Here is a 17,649-nt window from a genome sequence, read left to right as displayed (position 1 = left end):
CCAACAATGGGACAGTATATAATACAGGGCTGATATTATATTATTTACAGTATATAACTGTGCTCGTAGGCGTCGCGGCAGACCAAAGAAGAGATGGCGGGACGAACTGGATTCATTTAAAAATAACTGGTTCACTATAGCGCAGGATCGTGATTAATGGAAGGATCTTGGGGAGGCCTTTGTCCAACATTGGGTCATTATAGGCTGATACGATACGATACGATACGATACGATACGATACGATACGATACGATACGATAAGATACGATATAACTGTGGGTATGTACCTGGGTGATGGGCCTGGTGATGACGGGAGCGGGTAGCGCGGGGTGCACGCCGCTTCCCAAAGCAGTACTTTGTGAGCCGCTGCTAAACACAATCCTCACCTTCCAGTCCATCCAGCTCTGCACATAGACATACAAATATAACCTTTAATCGCCAGTGATTAAAGGTGAAATTTGAAAGGAAACCGACACAACTTATAGGTACTTAATTTTATAGAATGTAACCTTTGTTGTGACTATTATTTTTCATGTGTTCTATTTTTATAGATATTTGAATGTGTTGTTTTGTTTGCTTAGTTACTCTGAAATAAACACTCGTGTCAATAACACGTCTTTTTAAATTATTTTATAAATAACTCAGAACATATATACCAATTACTTACAACACTTATAATATGCAAAAATGTGGTCTGGAAGTCGTTCTAATGATAATTAGATTTCACATAATTACGAAAGGAAAGCCGGCAGGAATTTTATATGGACCCTTCGCCACTGGTAATTGGCTCAGTATAAGTATTAAAGGCATTCTAAAATATCTTTATTTAAATACTCTTTTTTCTAGGTGCTTTCAATTGTCTTTAATTTACCACTGCTACAAAACGTGTTGTCTCTGTAAAGGAGTAAGAAACCTCTTAAGCAACACGATATATCAAGTTGTACCTTGTAGCTAAGATAATTGAAGATCTTTAATATGAGAATTTGTACTGACCGAGGATCTGTTGGGCAGTAAGAATGGAAACCGAAAATATTAGTTGCCTAAGTAATCGCCATGTTTGCGCATAAACAGCATCAACGCAACCTTTAACTTTGCAGCAGTAATATAACAAGGCAGCATAAGAAGGCAGAGATTAATGGGCTGCACTCTCTACTGGGTATTAGAAATGTTTCAAGTACGGTATTTTAGAAAAATAACAAGCTACAACCATTATAAAATGTAGGTAAATATTGTAACTTTGACTTTTCATACAACAATTTTACGGATTTATCGCGAGTTTTGTTATAATTCGACGGGTGCAAAGTAAAAAGAGTTATATACAAAACAGCTAGTTTTCAGGAGAGCGTATAATAAGAAAAATGCTCCCATTTTGTTTATTTTAAACTAAATTTGTTGAAATTTTCATTACCGCTTCATTATTTCATATGGCATCTACATGTATATTTATTTTTTAGTTATTTACTGCAATAATAAAAAAATCTCAAAATTGTAGTTAACTTTTTTCACTTTGCACCCGTCGAATTATCTCGTGACGTTTCAAAGACTTTATGACCCCGAAGGATTGAGGTTGTTGGTTGTCCGAAAAGTGGGTTACAATATTTACATTTAACAATTAGTAACGCAAAATAAACTGTGTGTCTTAAAAATAATGTTTTATTTCAGTTGCACCGATGTGCATACGTACTATAACTAAATGGCTAAATACAAGGCTACCCACACGAATTTCCACATAATATGCTATACCTACAAACTAATTTTTAATAAAATTAGTAGTCTAGTGTTTATAATCCACTTTAGAGAGTAGGCAGTCAATTAAGTTAATTTCGATCGTCGACTACGTAAGATGGATGGTACTAAATGAAAATTATAGACTAGTATTTTATTCGCATTAATCTTGAGTGTGGGTTGATAATTGATTTTACACCCACAAAGTGGACTGAAACGGTCCAATTTCGACTACACCGATACAATATCATAGACCATTACAACAATCCAATAGAGATTATAATTGCTTGGCATTTTGTTACGAAACGCGAAGTTTTCAAGATAAATTAAGGTAATTTTGATTGCTTTTAGAAGTTTTTATACCTCAAACATATTTGAAGTTTATGAATCGTCGGGTTAAGGAGGATTTTTATACGGACAGGAGTTTTGGGTAGTTACGACAATAAGTCGGCAAAAACCAGTCAACGAGGCAGGGAGAGGCCCTCCGTAGAGGTTCTAAAACTAAAACGAATTCATCAATTCCATGCCTAATACTTCTTACGCTCACTTACGTTCTGCTCTATGTTATTGTTAAAGCGGGAGGGGAGCGGTAAGGGAGGAACATGTGCTCTGGACGTCACCATCAATTCATATTTTCTCCATATCAACTTGCCCCTCCTCCCTTGGGTCATTGGCTGGCGACGCTCTAACAAGTAGACATTTAATGTATTTCTTTAATAAATAAAGCTTAAGTTATCATTTGAAAATTTTAAATATTTATTATTAAATATTTGTAGCATGTTCCGTCTCAACTGATATCGCATCTGGCAGCGAACTGAGCTGCATCTATTGATTCGATCATAAGTACAATGGCGGTTTCCCTAGGGCCTAGACACTACCGCAATCTAAGTAAGCTCCTGTCATTTCTCAGTGTCAGCCGAGTGTTTGCATTAAGGAGTATATTATATTTCCTTACTCGCACGATGGTATACTTTTTATTTCTTTACGGTGGGATCTGCTGTAATTAATCTTCATAATTTATGGATTCTTACAGACTAAGTATAAATTTTCTTTAGGAACGTAAATGAGGTGTTTAGAAGAGGTAAAACTTTGATTAATAATGTAGAATAATTGCAAACGCATGAACGACAGATACATTGCAAATAAAATAAAATGCCCCCATCAGTGAAACATCAAATATCGGCGAAGGAATTAGAAGAGAAGAATTTCGTTTTGTCTTCCTCCATTTTTATTATACAATTTAATAAAGAGACGCACAAGCCATAACTTGATGGTAAGATATAACGGTACCTATAGATAATGATATCTAGATGGTCTTTCGTATACAAGACACTAACTCTACAAGATACTTGGAGTCAAGTTCAAAACACACACTCATGTCTTCAAGGCGTATCTAGGGACTAGGACATCCAATGTTCAACGTGTGCCATATCGGGCACAAATTCCAGACTTCGGACTGATACTGAGCCTAAGAGAGGGAAAAACTCAACATCATTACTCAACAAGAGATTCGAAACCTAGACTGCGGAGTGGTACTCGTAGGGCGTACGATCTACGTCACAGAGAAACTTTGTATTGTCTAGTAAAATGAATAAAGAAGATAAAATGGTACAAACCAGTGCGTCCAGTGTGGCTGCCCCTGATTACGCAAGCGGTGACATCCTGGCTAGAACTGACGGGCGGCGGAGTAGCCTGCTTGCCACCCTCCGACTTCTCAGAGAAACATATCCTGAAATACTGGATTACATTAATACGTCGGTTGGCTTACACATCCGTAAATAGGAGTGGCTACAAATAAGCCTTGTTGCAAGGTAAATCCATGTAAAAAATATGCACAGCTGCCGCGGTCGCGTTCCTTTGTAAATCCGTAAGAATTGCCACATCACATACTACGTTAAAGTATATAGTGCCTTTAATTAGCAGCGAAGCGCCGCGCGGCAGTCGCACGCTGTTAACATGGAATTTCTTTGCTGTAACAGCGCAGCGTTGTAGCTGAGGGGCTTATTTGTAAGCAATAACGCTTAGATTAGACTGGAAAGTTTTCACAACAATATATTGCGCAAGAACTTCCATATGCGTTTACTCTAACGGCAATGTTTTAGCAATTTTATAAATATGCGACTCTTTGAACGTTCTGCAAACTTTCAAACGTTCAAAAGTTAGCTTGTCGCGATTATTTTCATGGGAAAACCCGTTTGCGGGAGTCAACTTGTGCAAGATTTCTTGGTAATCTTAACCTCACTTAAGAATTTCGAAAGTATCATCGTCTAAAATGCTTTGTTATCTTAAGAACTAAACTGTCTGAGTAATAGAGTTGATTCTTGCCCAGCAGTGGCACAGTATATTGTAATTTAGTACTAATATTATAACATGTTTTGACGTATCTTAAGTACAACAAGTTTTGTCTTTTTTTTTTAATAAGGGCACGGCACAGTCAACTCACTGCACCTGATGGTAAGAGAAGTGGGGTCCAATAGAATGTCGACTGACCCCTGATTACCCCTCGGCAGTCAACCCAATTATACCGGCCTGTTGGAACCGGATATACACAGGCTGAATCCGGAACGCGACACACTTACGTGGGTCATTATGGCGGGTGTAACACCTTGTGTACGATTGTCGCTATCCCGGCAAATATAAAATATAACCTACCACCAACAAAATAACACAATATTATGCCATAAATAATGGACGTAAATGCCAGTCTAAATGTGCAAAGTTTTGTAAACTGATGCTGCTCCATTTTAAACATGTTCTAGAATTATACTTTAAAACTCTAATGGAAAGTTATGAGTAAACATTTTGAGCGTGAAACATGTAGGATTTTTATAAAATGTGTAGATTTTAAAAATTAATATCATTGTTAAAAAATGTCAGCATTTAATTATTTTTAGAGCTTGCAATAGCCCTTTATACTTTTTTAAAATACATCCTCCTTCGCATAGTCGAGTTCATGAAAAAAATCCCGCTATAAAAATATGTCTAACGCATTCAGGGATAAAGTAGCTACTACTAAAATAATTTTCAGAATTACAGCATCAAATATGAAAATTACTGAATTTGAATAAAAGTACGTTTATTCCAAGGTTAGGCAGGTCCAACTCCGAGAGAGAGGTCAATCGTCGAATCCAACTCGGTTGGGCAGCGTTCGGGAAACTTCGCAACGTCTTTTCGTCCAAAATACCTCAGTGCCTTAAATCGAAAGTCTTCGATAGTTGTGTGTTACCAGTGATAACATACGGCACCGAGACGTGGCCTCTCACTGTGGGCCTCATTAGGAGGCTCAAGGTCACTCAACGAGCTATGGAGAGGGCTATGCTCGGTATTTCCCTACGAGATCGAATCAGAATGAGGAGATCCGTAGGAGAACAAAGGTTACCGACATAGCCCATAGGATTAGCAAGTTGAAGTGGCAGTGGGCCGGACACATAGCTCGAAGAACCGATGACCGTTGGGGTCGAAAGGTTCTAGAGTGGAGGCCACGTACAGGCAAGCGAAAGGTCGGACGCCCGCCTACAAGGTGGAGGGACGACCTGGCTAGGGTCGCAGGAAGTCGCTGGATGCAGGCCGCTTCCAACAGGTCGACGTGGAGATCCTTGGGGGAGGCCTATGTTCAGCAGTGGACTTCCTGTGGCTGAGATGATGATGATGATGACGTTTATTCCAAAGTTTGCACATGCGTGACAAAAAGAGCATTAAAACCGCACACGGATTTTACGTATTATCAATGAACGTAAATGCGATGGTAAAATAGTAACGTACGCACTATATTAAACAGTTATTCGGAGCACTCCCTTTGGAAGAAGCGGTAGCAGACAGAGAGATCCAATGTCTCTTCACGTAACCAGGGCTTCCACTTTAACCGTAAGTTTGGGATCTCAACGCTTTGAAGTGCACGTCTGGGCTAGGAGTCAAGTGGGTTAAGGAAGTATTTGAGGGCTAGTTTTTGAAATTTTATGGAAGGAATTTTTACTCTATTCTTATGATATACAGAAAGCTCGTCATCTTGGAATATGATGAGCAAAAATGAGCCACTATGGGGGTTTCATCACTTGTACAATGGCAGCTAATCAGTTAGGTACACATGTTTTTTTTACAAGTGCGGTACAGTAACCCCACTGCACCTGATGGTAAGTGGAGTAGGTTCCAGATAGACCGTTCAATCACTAGAGATGATTACTCCTCGTCAGTTGCCAGAATTATGCCGATCCATTAATCAGGTATACACAGACTGATCCCGAAATACGACACACACATTTTGGGCCACTTTTGCGGGTTTTACACTTTGTTTTGTCATTCGCTATCTGGCGGACACAAATACCCTACCACCTGCAACAAATTTAGTCCCTCTCCAGTCTCAATAAAGAAGAAATTCGAATATACTGTTTTCAACATCGTTAGGTATCTTATTTGTCGCTTTTTATTCACCGGTTTTCAAAACGAATGCTTTCAATTCGTGTTTGTGTACTTTTTATGTCATCCAAGCGAGACCAATCCGACTTTTGAACGGTCAAACCGCATTTACCATGAATTGTTATTGGGTTCGTTTGGTTTTTATAACATGTGCGAGTATCAAATGTTGTCAGTTTAGCTATTCGCTTTAGCAGATTTTATTTCAGGATTGAAGGTATTGTAAAATATTACTATTCCATTAATAATAATTTAGTAATAAATAATACCTGCCCTTTATTATGTATTGTCCCACTGCTGGGCACGGGTCTCCTCTACTACTGAGAGGGATTAGGTCTTAGTCCACCACGCTGGCCTAGGATTGGAGTGGGGTACTATAGCATGTCGACTGATGAGATTTATTACCCCTCGGTTAAACAACTATGCTGGCTTATTGGAAGGATATACGCAGGCTGATCCCGGATCGCGACACACTTCCATGGGCCACTATGGCGGGTTTTTATGTACGGTGGTCACTATCTAGATGGATATAAAATATACCACTAGCAGTTTGCTAAATGGTTTTGTTCAACTATAATTACCGACAAATTACATCAACATTTTAAAATTCCCCGCCCATAAATACTTTCATTGCAATTCCGATTATGATAAATTGATCCAATATTGGTCTATTTCGCAAAAGTGGCCAACCCATATTTACCCAACAAATTAATTGGAAAGTGCATTCGAAATACGTTTTTTTCTAGAAAACTCATTAAGGAAAGAAGGGTACCATATTACCATATGTGTAACCCTTCTTTATAGTGATTTGATGTAACTACGTCACTGATGCTTTTAAAAAGCAATCAAGGCGAGTGGACGATAGCCATTATCCGGCCTTGGGTCTTGTAAGTCAACGTTATAACTAGAAATAAGGAGCAATACAGCTTTTAAGCAAATTAAACTAGAACATATTAGTTCAAGTTGTTTCCAAGCTCCCATCGTACGTAGTATATTAGATACGAGGTTTAATCATGGAATATAATATATTTTTACTTATTTAAAGTATGAATACTAATTATATTTTAGTAGCAGTTTCAAAAAGTGAAGAAGTCACTGAAGAGATACTAAGTGCTTTAACAGCAATCTCTATAACTATAGAGACTGATAAATTTTAAAGGACATTTAAAGAACAATATTTAAAAAATTAAATAATACTGAACCTTAAAATATGTACATATACAGTCTTTTTTATAAAGTCGCTAAACTATGCTTAGTTAAAACACAAATTTACTCGATCAGCTGTAAGTCAAAACCCGCCATCTCGCCTCTTAATAAGGTTTCAAGTTTCAACTAGGAAACTGGTGATGTTTTTGACACCTATTTAAGCAATTCTTAATCACCTCTTAATGCCAAAAAAAGTTTATAAGTAAGACTGATAAAGTCAATTAAAATAGGTTTAATTAAAATTATAATGTCAAACCTGAAGAACTTGCAAGTCTTGATCAAGCTGATAAAGGCCTGTCTGAATTTGCGGTTCATGAAGCAGTAGGTGATGGGGTTGCAGCAAGAGGAGCAGTACGCCAGGAGCTGCATGGATATGATGCCCTTGGACCCAATGTACTGGTATAACTCATCGGGGTAGAAAAGGTAGATCTGGAACAAGAGATTTTTGGTTAAAATAAGTATTATTGCGTGACATACTGTATATACACAGGGTCGTCCTCGTGAAAATCCTTTCCCGCTAATAAATTCGATGAAATTCCAACGGATTTCGATGAAGTTTAGTATAAAGATAGTTTGAGTTTCTGGGAAGGACATATGCTGCTTTCTATCCCGGAAAATACTATCCCCAAAAAAAAAATTCACTCCAGCGGAACCGCGAGCAAAAGCTAGTTCTCTATAACGGTCGGCAGGTCATCTCTAAGTCTTTTTAAATTGTAGATTTTCGGGGCAGATCATCAGGTAAAGCTGCTTTGTTGTAGACAGTAGAATAATAAAAAAAAAGTTAATACGTAATATATTGCCTCTCCTCTTTATAACTGGTTATAATTAAAACCCATTACATAACTCATCACGAAACATTTATGGCTCCACAAGCTTGTGAATCAGTAGAATTTCGTTAGTAGGAATGTTTTAATTGGATTAAAAATTGTTGAGCATTAACATGGTTGAATACATGAATTTTGTTAATAACAGTGTTGATATAACTGTTTTACGTGTATTCTATTGCGCACATGATTTTTTCATCAGTTGTGTTATTTATAAATAAAAAAGATAACACAGCTGATGTATACAAAACACATACGTTATTGTAGGTACTTATTACTTATCCAGAGCATCGCCACACTGTTGTAATTACGGCACAAATAAACTATGGTCTGGGATTTCAAGAGTTTGCCTTCTTTGTTGGTCAACAATTATAGTTATTAAATAATTTAATTGCCTTGCGCCATAACTATTCTCTGTACGCTATTTATCTAAATAAACTTCATTTTGCAAACGGAGGAGTTAATTAGAGAGTCCACATTGACCCATCCGTGACAGTTAGCTTCCTATTTGCATTTCCAGTAGCGCAGATACCACCCAACTTTTCTATTGGTACTGCGTCTTTAAATACTCAAAGTTAATTACGGAAACGAATTTTCCGAATTGTGAACTCATTCCCTGGAATACGTGGATGACAATGAAATCATTGTCTCGTGATCACATAGCAGTGATAGTAGCGGCTTAAAATAAAAATAAAATAAAATGCTTTATTCATCACGTAGGCGAATATAGTAGCACTTATGATAATTCAAGGTACTAAGAATATTTAATTATTACTTCAATAAAGTCGCTTATATAAACTAAAGACAATTTATATTGGACATAAAATAAATTAAAGTCTAAAAAGTAAACACAGAAGCCAGCTCGGGCTGGCAGGAAAGAAGAAATAATCTTAATAAAGATAAAGGGAGGAACGCGTCGCGATTCTCACCGGTGAGGACGATAAAACCCTACCTAGCTAACCTATCAGCCTTTCACCTAAGCGATGACTAAAGAAGGAGATGATGAAGAAAGGCAGAAAGAAACTCCGGGTTTTTGTACAGTCTTTTGTATACAAAGTCTGATGAATTATATAAGCTAGTACACGCACATCACCATAAAAATGGAGAGAAAATACAAATAAAATTATTTAACAACAGACTAAGCAGTAGCTTAGTCTGCCTACTGATAAGTAAGTACCTATCAAAAACCCTAAACTTCGTATCCAATATTTACCCTCTTCTAAAAGAACTATCGCCTCAATCCCGAGATGAAGCGATAAACGCCGCTTCAAATCACAAAAACAATAGGTTTTCCACAAATCTCTGAAACTCTGATTCCATTACGGCCGGCCGTTTACTTTCAGTTGTTGAATATTGCATGTTGTTTCTTTTCGTTACGCATTGTGACGTGTGATCAGTGAGATGGAATGGTTTATTTACCGTATGTAACACTGATGGTGTACGTAATGGTAATTTATGTAGATGATTTTCTGGAACTATGGCAAATGAAGGGCAAGATAGATAAGTATTTTTTAAATGAAAATACTGGTGTGATTTTCAGATTCATTTTCCGAGCAAATGACCTTGGGCATTCGTTCCATACTTACACCGTACGTGTTACGGGTGGGAATATCCCAGATTTACGAATAATTACTTTAAATAGTCAATATTTGGTATTCTTTAAAATTTAAAGTACCACAATGATCTTTGTTAAATTGTCTACTTAATGGTGGTTTTTGCAATTATGTGTACTGTAACAGGAGGTGCACGGAATCAAAAATTTTAGCAGCATTTTCAATATAAAATTATAAAACAATTTCCACATTATAAAAAATGTTTAACCACCAAAGTCAAGAAAACATATTATACAAATATATAATTTAATTAGTTTTAGGTAAAAATAAATAGTTTCTGAAAATACAGTAAGTGCACCGTTTTGTGTAATTTATTACACACGCTGCGCTTGAGTCCCTGATATATTAAATATTGTCTTAAATTGTTTAGGAACTTGTAGCACTGACTATAGTAACCTCAAATCGTAATACAATACATACATGCTACTTAGTGGCAGAAGTAAACAATACAGTGGTATCAGCAGCGCCCTATTTTCTTTTTTATTGCTTTGAATGACGAGACGATTTGCCCTTTATCCGATGGTAAGCGATAAGAACGCCTATAAATAATAGAAACATCATCCAACACCTTGAATTATAAAGTACTGTTTGGCATTCCACTGCGCTCGCCATCCTGAGACATGAGATGTTAAGTCTTATTATGTCCAGTAGTTATACTGGCTACAATGTCCTTTAAACCGGGACACAACAGTTTCTACACACTGCTGCTTGGTGGTAGAAATAGACTTTACGTGGTACCTACCATCAGTCAAGGCCTCAACTAATGCAAGACTTCCAGCGCCAGATCTTTGTGAGTCTTTTTTACCCGATTGCCAAAGGAGGTTAATGCATTTTCTTTGTACTTGGACGGATGCTTTGGACGGTTGTCGTGTTTGACAATGACCACCAACGACGGCTTGATCTAAGGCTACCAATGGTGGTACCTTAGCAGGTGGATTTTCGCATATGAGGTAGCTACCTCGATAATATCATATCAAAAAGGATTTAATTGTAAATTCTGAGTATTATTAAACACAAATTTTAAAAACTTTTAAATACAATTGTAAATCTATATATATTTTTTAATTGTAATCGCAATAACATCACCACCTCACTTCACAATATTTTCCTGCAGCTGGGTATTTTCGACACAAAAGCAGATTTTCATATTTACAGTATATTCATTAATTTTAACACCACGCACTATCGGGCAAAATGTACCCATTAAATTTAAATTGATATTCGGTCGCTCCGCTTGTTTTCGGTGGCCTACCGTTACCTTTTCAATAATATTTAGCAGCCGACAGTTTTTTTTATTATTATCAAAACAAATGAACAATTTATAAATCAAAAGACGTAGCATAAACTAGATGATTTTTTTTTTGTACAGCAATATCTTCAGACTTAGCTTATTAATATATCGTTGAGTAATGGCTAAATTAGGTTCAACTTACGGCAAACATATTATGTAAGTATACATTTCTTTTTTTTTAACCAAGTTCGGCATACTGACCCCACTGCAGCTGATGGTACTGGAGTAGGGTCCAATAGAATGTCGACTGATGAGAGATGATTACCCCTCGGCAGTCGATATATTTACGCCGGCCAGTTGGAACCGGATATACGATTTCGTATATCTCTCAAGCATTTATATAGTTTTAATGAACTACAGACATTAGCGAACATTCGATGGTAGTTCTATAAATTTCCAACAAGTTATTTTAAATAACAATGGCAGGTGCTTGCTTGTCTACTCGTGTAAAGTTAAAAAGGATCATGAAATAGTACAATACATTATTTTTTAAATTTTGATTTTATTCTTGGAAACATTATATATTTTTTATCTTATTTAGAAAATACTTTTTGATTGTAATTGATATTAATATTTATAGATTTCTGTTTTAGTTGTACAAGCAACATGTGGCCACTGGCCAATATTTTATTTGCTCCTGTCTGAGATGGGGGATCAATGTAAGAATTTTTGAAGCATATCTTCTCTTTAACCGACTTCAAAAAAAGGAGGAAATTATCAATTCGACGTGAATTAGTTTTTTTTTGTATGTTTGTTACCTCAGAACTCGCTCATTTGTGGACCGATTTGGAAAATTCTTTTTTTATTCGAAAGAATATCTCTCTAGATTGGTTCCATAGAAGTTTTTTCAAAATCGCTTCAGTAGTTTGGTTTTAAAACGAAAAAAAAACAGAATAATTATGTCGTCCAAGAAAACGAAATCGCAAATTTAGCTTTCTTGTGACGTTTTTAGTTATGTTTTTGCATTGAGTTTGATTGAGTGTACTTCTTACATGCTTATACATATAGAATAACACTTTTTCAGTGGTAGGCAGAGGCGTAAGATTTCAGCGCGATTGTCATACTGCGTGTGAAACATATCAGTTGCGTTTTTGCGTTGGGTTTAGTTGACTCTACTTCTTAGATACACACATATATATATATATATATATATATATATATATATATACTGCGTGTCAAACATATCAGTTGCGTTTTTGCGTTGAGTTTGAAAGAAATTTAGATCATAGATGGCCTATGCAATTAAAATTAAACAATGTTAACTTAACTAGCAATTTTAATTAGGCACCGACTCTAAAATTGGTATGCAATATATATACCTGTTATGTGAAATTATTTTTTGGTTTCGAGTGGTTTTTTTTAGTGCTCATTCCCAATTCATATGTGGCGAAGGCAATAAACATGTTCATCCACCATCTTTTCCATTCTTTTCATCTTTTTCCACCACATGCAGCCATTGTTTCTTAAATTTTTTAAGTATCTAACATAAATTATTCTTACTACCGGCTATCTGCCTCACGTGATCCCTCTTGGGGCTTTAGTAAAAGGCATCACTCACACAAATTCTTTTATTTAAGAAGCAATATTATGTTACCGTAAACGTCTGCTTCGGGGAAGTTACGTTTCCTCATATATTATCGTAAATACTGTCATTCATATATAATATACATATACGGAAGTAATGAGATCATTGTACCAAAGTCGCTTTTAATGTAAGAGTATTGTGTGTCAGATTTCATTGTACCCGAAAAGAAAACACATCGTAGATATATTAGAAACTATTGTGTAGTAAGAAAATGGAATTATATTATGTCATTAGGATATGAATACACGGTTTTATAAGGATGTACAGGATTTTTGCCTCGGGGCGTTGTGGGTCGGCCACTTCCTCGCAACATGGTCAAGGCTAAGGGCTGGCACTCCAGTCATACTAGTGAACAGATGCTACTTGTATGGACTGTTCTGCCTATTTCGCTTATTTATTTATTTATTATCAGTTCTCGAAAAACGATAACACATAAATCAATTACCGCTTACATAAAAATTAAATATGCTTTAAAACAATGTGCATGATCTTCAAAGGCTAGGGTAGATCATAAATTATAGCTAAGAACCATCTCGATCACATTAGATTTCAAACAAAATAATAATCAAAATCGTTCCATTCATTTGGGAACCACGGATGCCAGATATAAATATACACCGTAAACTTATAACACTCCTTTTTACGTCGGTCGGTTAAAAATAATTGCTCGCCTTGTACAAAACTTTTCAAGAATAAAGAGGGCGTATTCCTAATGGTAGGTGGTGCTCAACTTTTCGGCAAGTTACATTGCTCAATGGATGGGAAAACTAAAAGTATGAAGAAACTTCTCGGAATGTTACGTTGTCGGCTTTTGTTTCAAACTTGGCCGAGTGGTATACCTTTATAGGATATTTTAGTACTGCAAAGTTTATTTAGTTTTTAAATTCACTAGTTAATCAGTGGTGATCATTGCTGGTGGTAGGGTTTATACTCTATGCGCCCGGATTGCAATCACCGTACTCATGATATTAAAACAAAATAAAACAAGGTAATTAAAACGGTGTTATCGGGGAAGGTGAGGACGGGTTGAAAAGAGCACTTGTACGCTCGAGGAGTCGCGGACAGAAGCAAGTAGTAGATGGTCTGATATATAAAGCTGAAATGTTTGTTCGATTAAGCGCGCTAATCTCAGGAGCTAAACTAAACCTATTTTGATTTTTTAACCGAAATGCAAAATACTATCGTTTAAAAAGTTTTACTTGAAACTAGGCACGAAATTGACGAATGTTCAACTTTTCAATGATAAAAATGTTGGTAAAAGTACCTTTATTCAAGCGTGTTTTTGGGTGTAATATAAATCTTCTTACCATATTATATTATACTATCTACACATCCTCTAATGAACAGCTATAACACAGAAAAAAATTTGAAAACTCGTCCACCAAGGGTTCCATACAAACTAACTTTTATTGTTGACTAGCTTTTGCTCGCGGCTTCGCCCGCGTGAAGGTGTTTTCCAGGATAAAATTCCACTGTTTGATAAAAGTCTTGCTACATATTTTCCCGGTACTTATAGGTTGAAACTAATTTTATCCCCAATCTATAATTTCAGTTCAATCAGTCGAAAATCTAAGAACATTTATACAAACTTTCATCCCCTATTTTATCCCCTTAAGGGTAGAATATATCAAAATCCTTTCTTAGGGGATGCCTACGTCATAGTAGCTTTATGCATGTAAAGTCTTAGCCCGATCCGTCCAATGGTTTGGGCTGTTCCTTGATATATCACTGTCAGTCACCTTTGAGTTATATATTATATTAACAACTGAAGTTAGCTAAAATTGAGTTTCTCGAAGCCGACCACTATTTATGTACTATGTATTTTGAGACTATGCAATTTTGTCGCGTTCGCGATTCACTTTCACTTTTGTTGAGTTTCAGAACGCGATATTAGATCCTCCAACGCGCACGCGAATTTGAACTTTATGCAGCGGTAATAAATTACAAATTGACTCTCCATTTTATTTAGAAAACGTTTGTATGGGAAATAGAAAAATGCTGTTTTGAGGATTTTCCCGGCAATTATTCGAATTTTTCTCACCTTTTAAACCTTCCCTAGACCTCCACGAATAATTCAAGACCAAGATAAGATAAATCCGTTCAGCCGTTCTCGAGTTTTAGCGAGACTAAAGAACAGCAATTCATTTTTATATATATAGATATTAAAGTATATATTATAGTTTTCTCCTTTGCAAGTACTTTAAAGCATTGTTTCTTTTAAATCTTCATGATTCTAGGTCAACGGGAAGTATCCCTTAGATTTTGATTCATTAAATTATGCAAACTATCATGTCTTCTGATCGCGTTGACATACGGATTTATTTTGTTCTTTTTCTTTAAATGATATGCTAGCGTAATAAGCGTTATCTTTATTTTGGTTCTTTCATATTTTCTATAATGTAGATATTGTTTCATTAATTTCATAATGAAAATGACAATCAATATTTGATTACTTGCATCTCCTAAAATGCACTATTCTAATTTAAAACCAATTTTTTTAGAAATTCAGAATATATTATAAACAATTTATGAAAAAAAGTATTTATTCGTAAGTATTTGCGTATACTCGCCTGTAACTCGCGCACCGTCTACTATGGAATAATATGCCCAAGGCCGTTCACACGGGTAAGGCCCTTAAATAAACTCAGGATCTACACATCGGCGTAAATTGCTCGAGTAGGGCCCTTATATAAACCCAGAACCTATACATGGGCCTAAACTTTATTGAAGTCTATTTCTTATAATAAGCATCCAAACTGAAAAATACATTTATAATTTTAGTCGCAAATGTGGTATAAGCACTATTTCTTGATATAGAAGAAAGAAGAAAACTAGACACTTCTAATTTTGTCTATGTCTTACCGTATTTATAACGTGGAGAGGCGTCCAGCACACGAAAAACTCTAGTATTATAACAAACAGCATCCTTATCACCTGTAACAAATAAAATTTATTTTATTTTCAGTGAGAAAACACTAAAGACGGAGGAAATTGAACCTTACACTTGTGAAACATTTAACAATATTCCATTTTATTACATCTTGAAAATTGCGGTTTTAAAATGGAGAAGTAAATTCAATAATTCCACGAATAGGTGACTTCCTGTATGGGAATCATTATAATAATAATATCATATCCTGTATTATAACTATCCCACTGTTGGCGGGCACACACGGGCCTCCTCTACTACTGAGAGGCTACTACTCTATTAGGCTTTGAGAATACACACATATTTTTTTAGAAAAGTCAGAGGTGTGTGCCCTTGGGATTTGAACCTGCGGACATTCGGTCTCGGCAGTCCGTTCAACAACCAACTAGGCTATCGCCGCACGCATGGGAATCATTGAACCTCTTCAATTTTGCCTTAATAACATAAATTTTATAGTATCCATCGAAAATTTGAATTTGATATTTTATTGAACTAATATTTATTTTATCATGTGTTATGTTCCAATAATAATATAATAAAGTATGTAATGATGAGATTGAATTAAAACAAAAACTAGAAGTCACTTTCATTTCTTAGTATAACCCGCAAGAAATGATAATGCTGCGCTTATTTACAATCAAATTTAATTTAATAACATATTCAAATCGTAGACGATTCAACCATTATTATTGATCGCAGTAAATTGTAGTTGAAAGGTTGACAAGGATTGATAATCGCTGATCAGAAGTTATAATCAAATATATTGTTAATGATACGAAGTTCACCGAGTTATCTGATATGTAAATTGGAATTATAATATGATTTTGATATATATTTAACGCTGCTCCGATTGACTGCCTCGGTGGTGTAGTTGTACTGCATGCGCGATAGGGCAGCGTTCTGAGGTCCTGGGTTCGAATTCCGGGTTGGGCAAAGTGATATTTGCGTTCTTCAGCTTAGTATCAGCCCGGAGTCTGGAATTTGTGTCCGATTTGGCGATAGGCTCGCCCCCATCACATCATGGGACGGAGCACACTTGGTGAAAAGTGGGTGCCCTGGTTGCGCCTCTGCATACGCCTTCCGGAATAAACGCGTGATGTGTGTGTGTGTGTGTGTGTGTGTGTGTGTGTGTGTGTAGTCGCTTCATGATAATATAAACATAAATGTTGTTTCCAGTTATGACCTTAATCCTTAATCCTCGATATCATCCCACTATAACATATTGTTAGGATTATAGTATTTTGTGAGGGTATCTGTGACACGTTTTGCTATAAAATCCCTGAGCGTTTGACAAACCGAGGCAGTTGGTCGTTGACAGTCGTGCTGGCCGTTCGGTTGGTGAAATGTTAGTGAAAGTATTTCTGTAGCCATAGCTCTCTTTATTTTAATCAAAATCGCTTTAGATATTAACAATATGTAAATTATGATTCTAGATTTTCTTATTTTCCTAATCAAGTTTAAAAAAGATAAAAAATTATAATTTGGTGCGGTTACTGGATATTCCAGGACTTTACATCTCATGTCTTGGTGACGAGCGCCATGCCATTAGGCCGTAAATTACCAGTAGTAAAATATTGCGACTTCAATTCGGATTTAGTAAAGGAACATAAAAATATCTTATGCCAGCATTGGACGTTTATTTCATACTTGCTTTTGCCTGCGGCTCCGCCTGCGCGATAAAGTTTTACCGGGATAAGATAGTAGCTTTCTATTAGTGAAAAAAATAAAATATCGGTTTTGTAGTCTCTGAGATATATATATTTTAATATATTTTAGTATAGATAACAATTTCCGGATATGCAGGAAAAACAAACAACCTGCAAAATCTATGGCTTCCGGTTTTATTGTCTTCAGAGCAAATCCATAAAATGCTTTGTAATTCTTTGTTTAAGTAGTATTTACTACTTCTTATTTCACATACAATCAGGCGATCGGCTTCTGCGTCTCATCATATATTTATAAAAACTTGTCAAAGCAAAGTGAATGAAAATCTCACACATTATACACGAGATAGTAACTGGAGCAAGTACTAGCGTGATCACTGTCCTAGTGTGAACATACTGTTA

General features: G+C 36.0%; 1 protein-coding gene and 1 long non-coding RNA gene across 2 annotated transcripts in view; one reads left to right on the top strand and one right to left on the bottom strand.

The window, feature by feature from the left end:
* Positions 1-301: 301 nt before the first annotated feature.
* Positions 302-17,649, bottom strand: part of LOC115449525 (cholecystokinin receptor-like) — a 76,617-nt gene continuing 59,269 nt past the window's right edge. Inside the window, exons 7-10 of the mRNA XM_030177372.2 lie at positions 15,517-15,588; positions 7,598-7,770; positions 3,342-3,454; positions 302-404 (exon numbers count right to left, since the gene is read on the bottom strand). Of these exons, the coding sequence (XP_030033232.2) occupies positions 370-404; positions 3,342-3,454; positions 7,598-7,770; positions 15,517-15,588 (393 nt within the window). The 3' untranslated portion in view covers positions 302-369. The remainder of the gene's footprint in view (positions 405-3,341; positions 3,455-7,597; positions 7,771-15,516; positions 15,589-17,649) is intronic.
* LOC119190172 lies at positions 739-1,646 on the top strand. The gene is made up of 2 exons (XR_005112801.1): positions 739-779; positions 847-1,646. It is a non-coding gene; the product is annotated as an uncharacterized LOC119190172 (long non-coding RNA).

The sequence above is a fragment of the Manduca sexta genome, chromosome 22 (assembly GCF_014839805.1).
Source record: "Manduca sexta isolate Smith_Timp_Sample1 chromosome 22, JHU_Msex_v1.0, whole genome shotgun sequence".
NCBI lineage: Eukaryota > Metazoa > Arthropoda > Insecta > Lepidoptera > Sphingidae > Manduca > Manduca sexta.
Note: the sequence above shows the minus strand (reverse complement) of the source record. Positions and strands in the feature narration are given on the sequence as shown.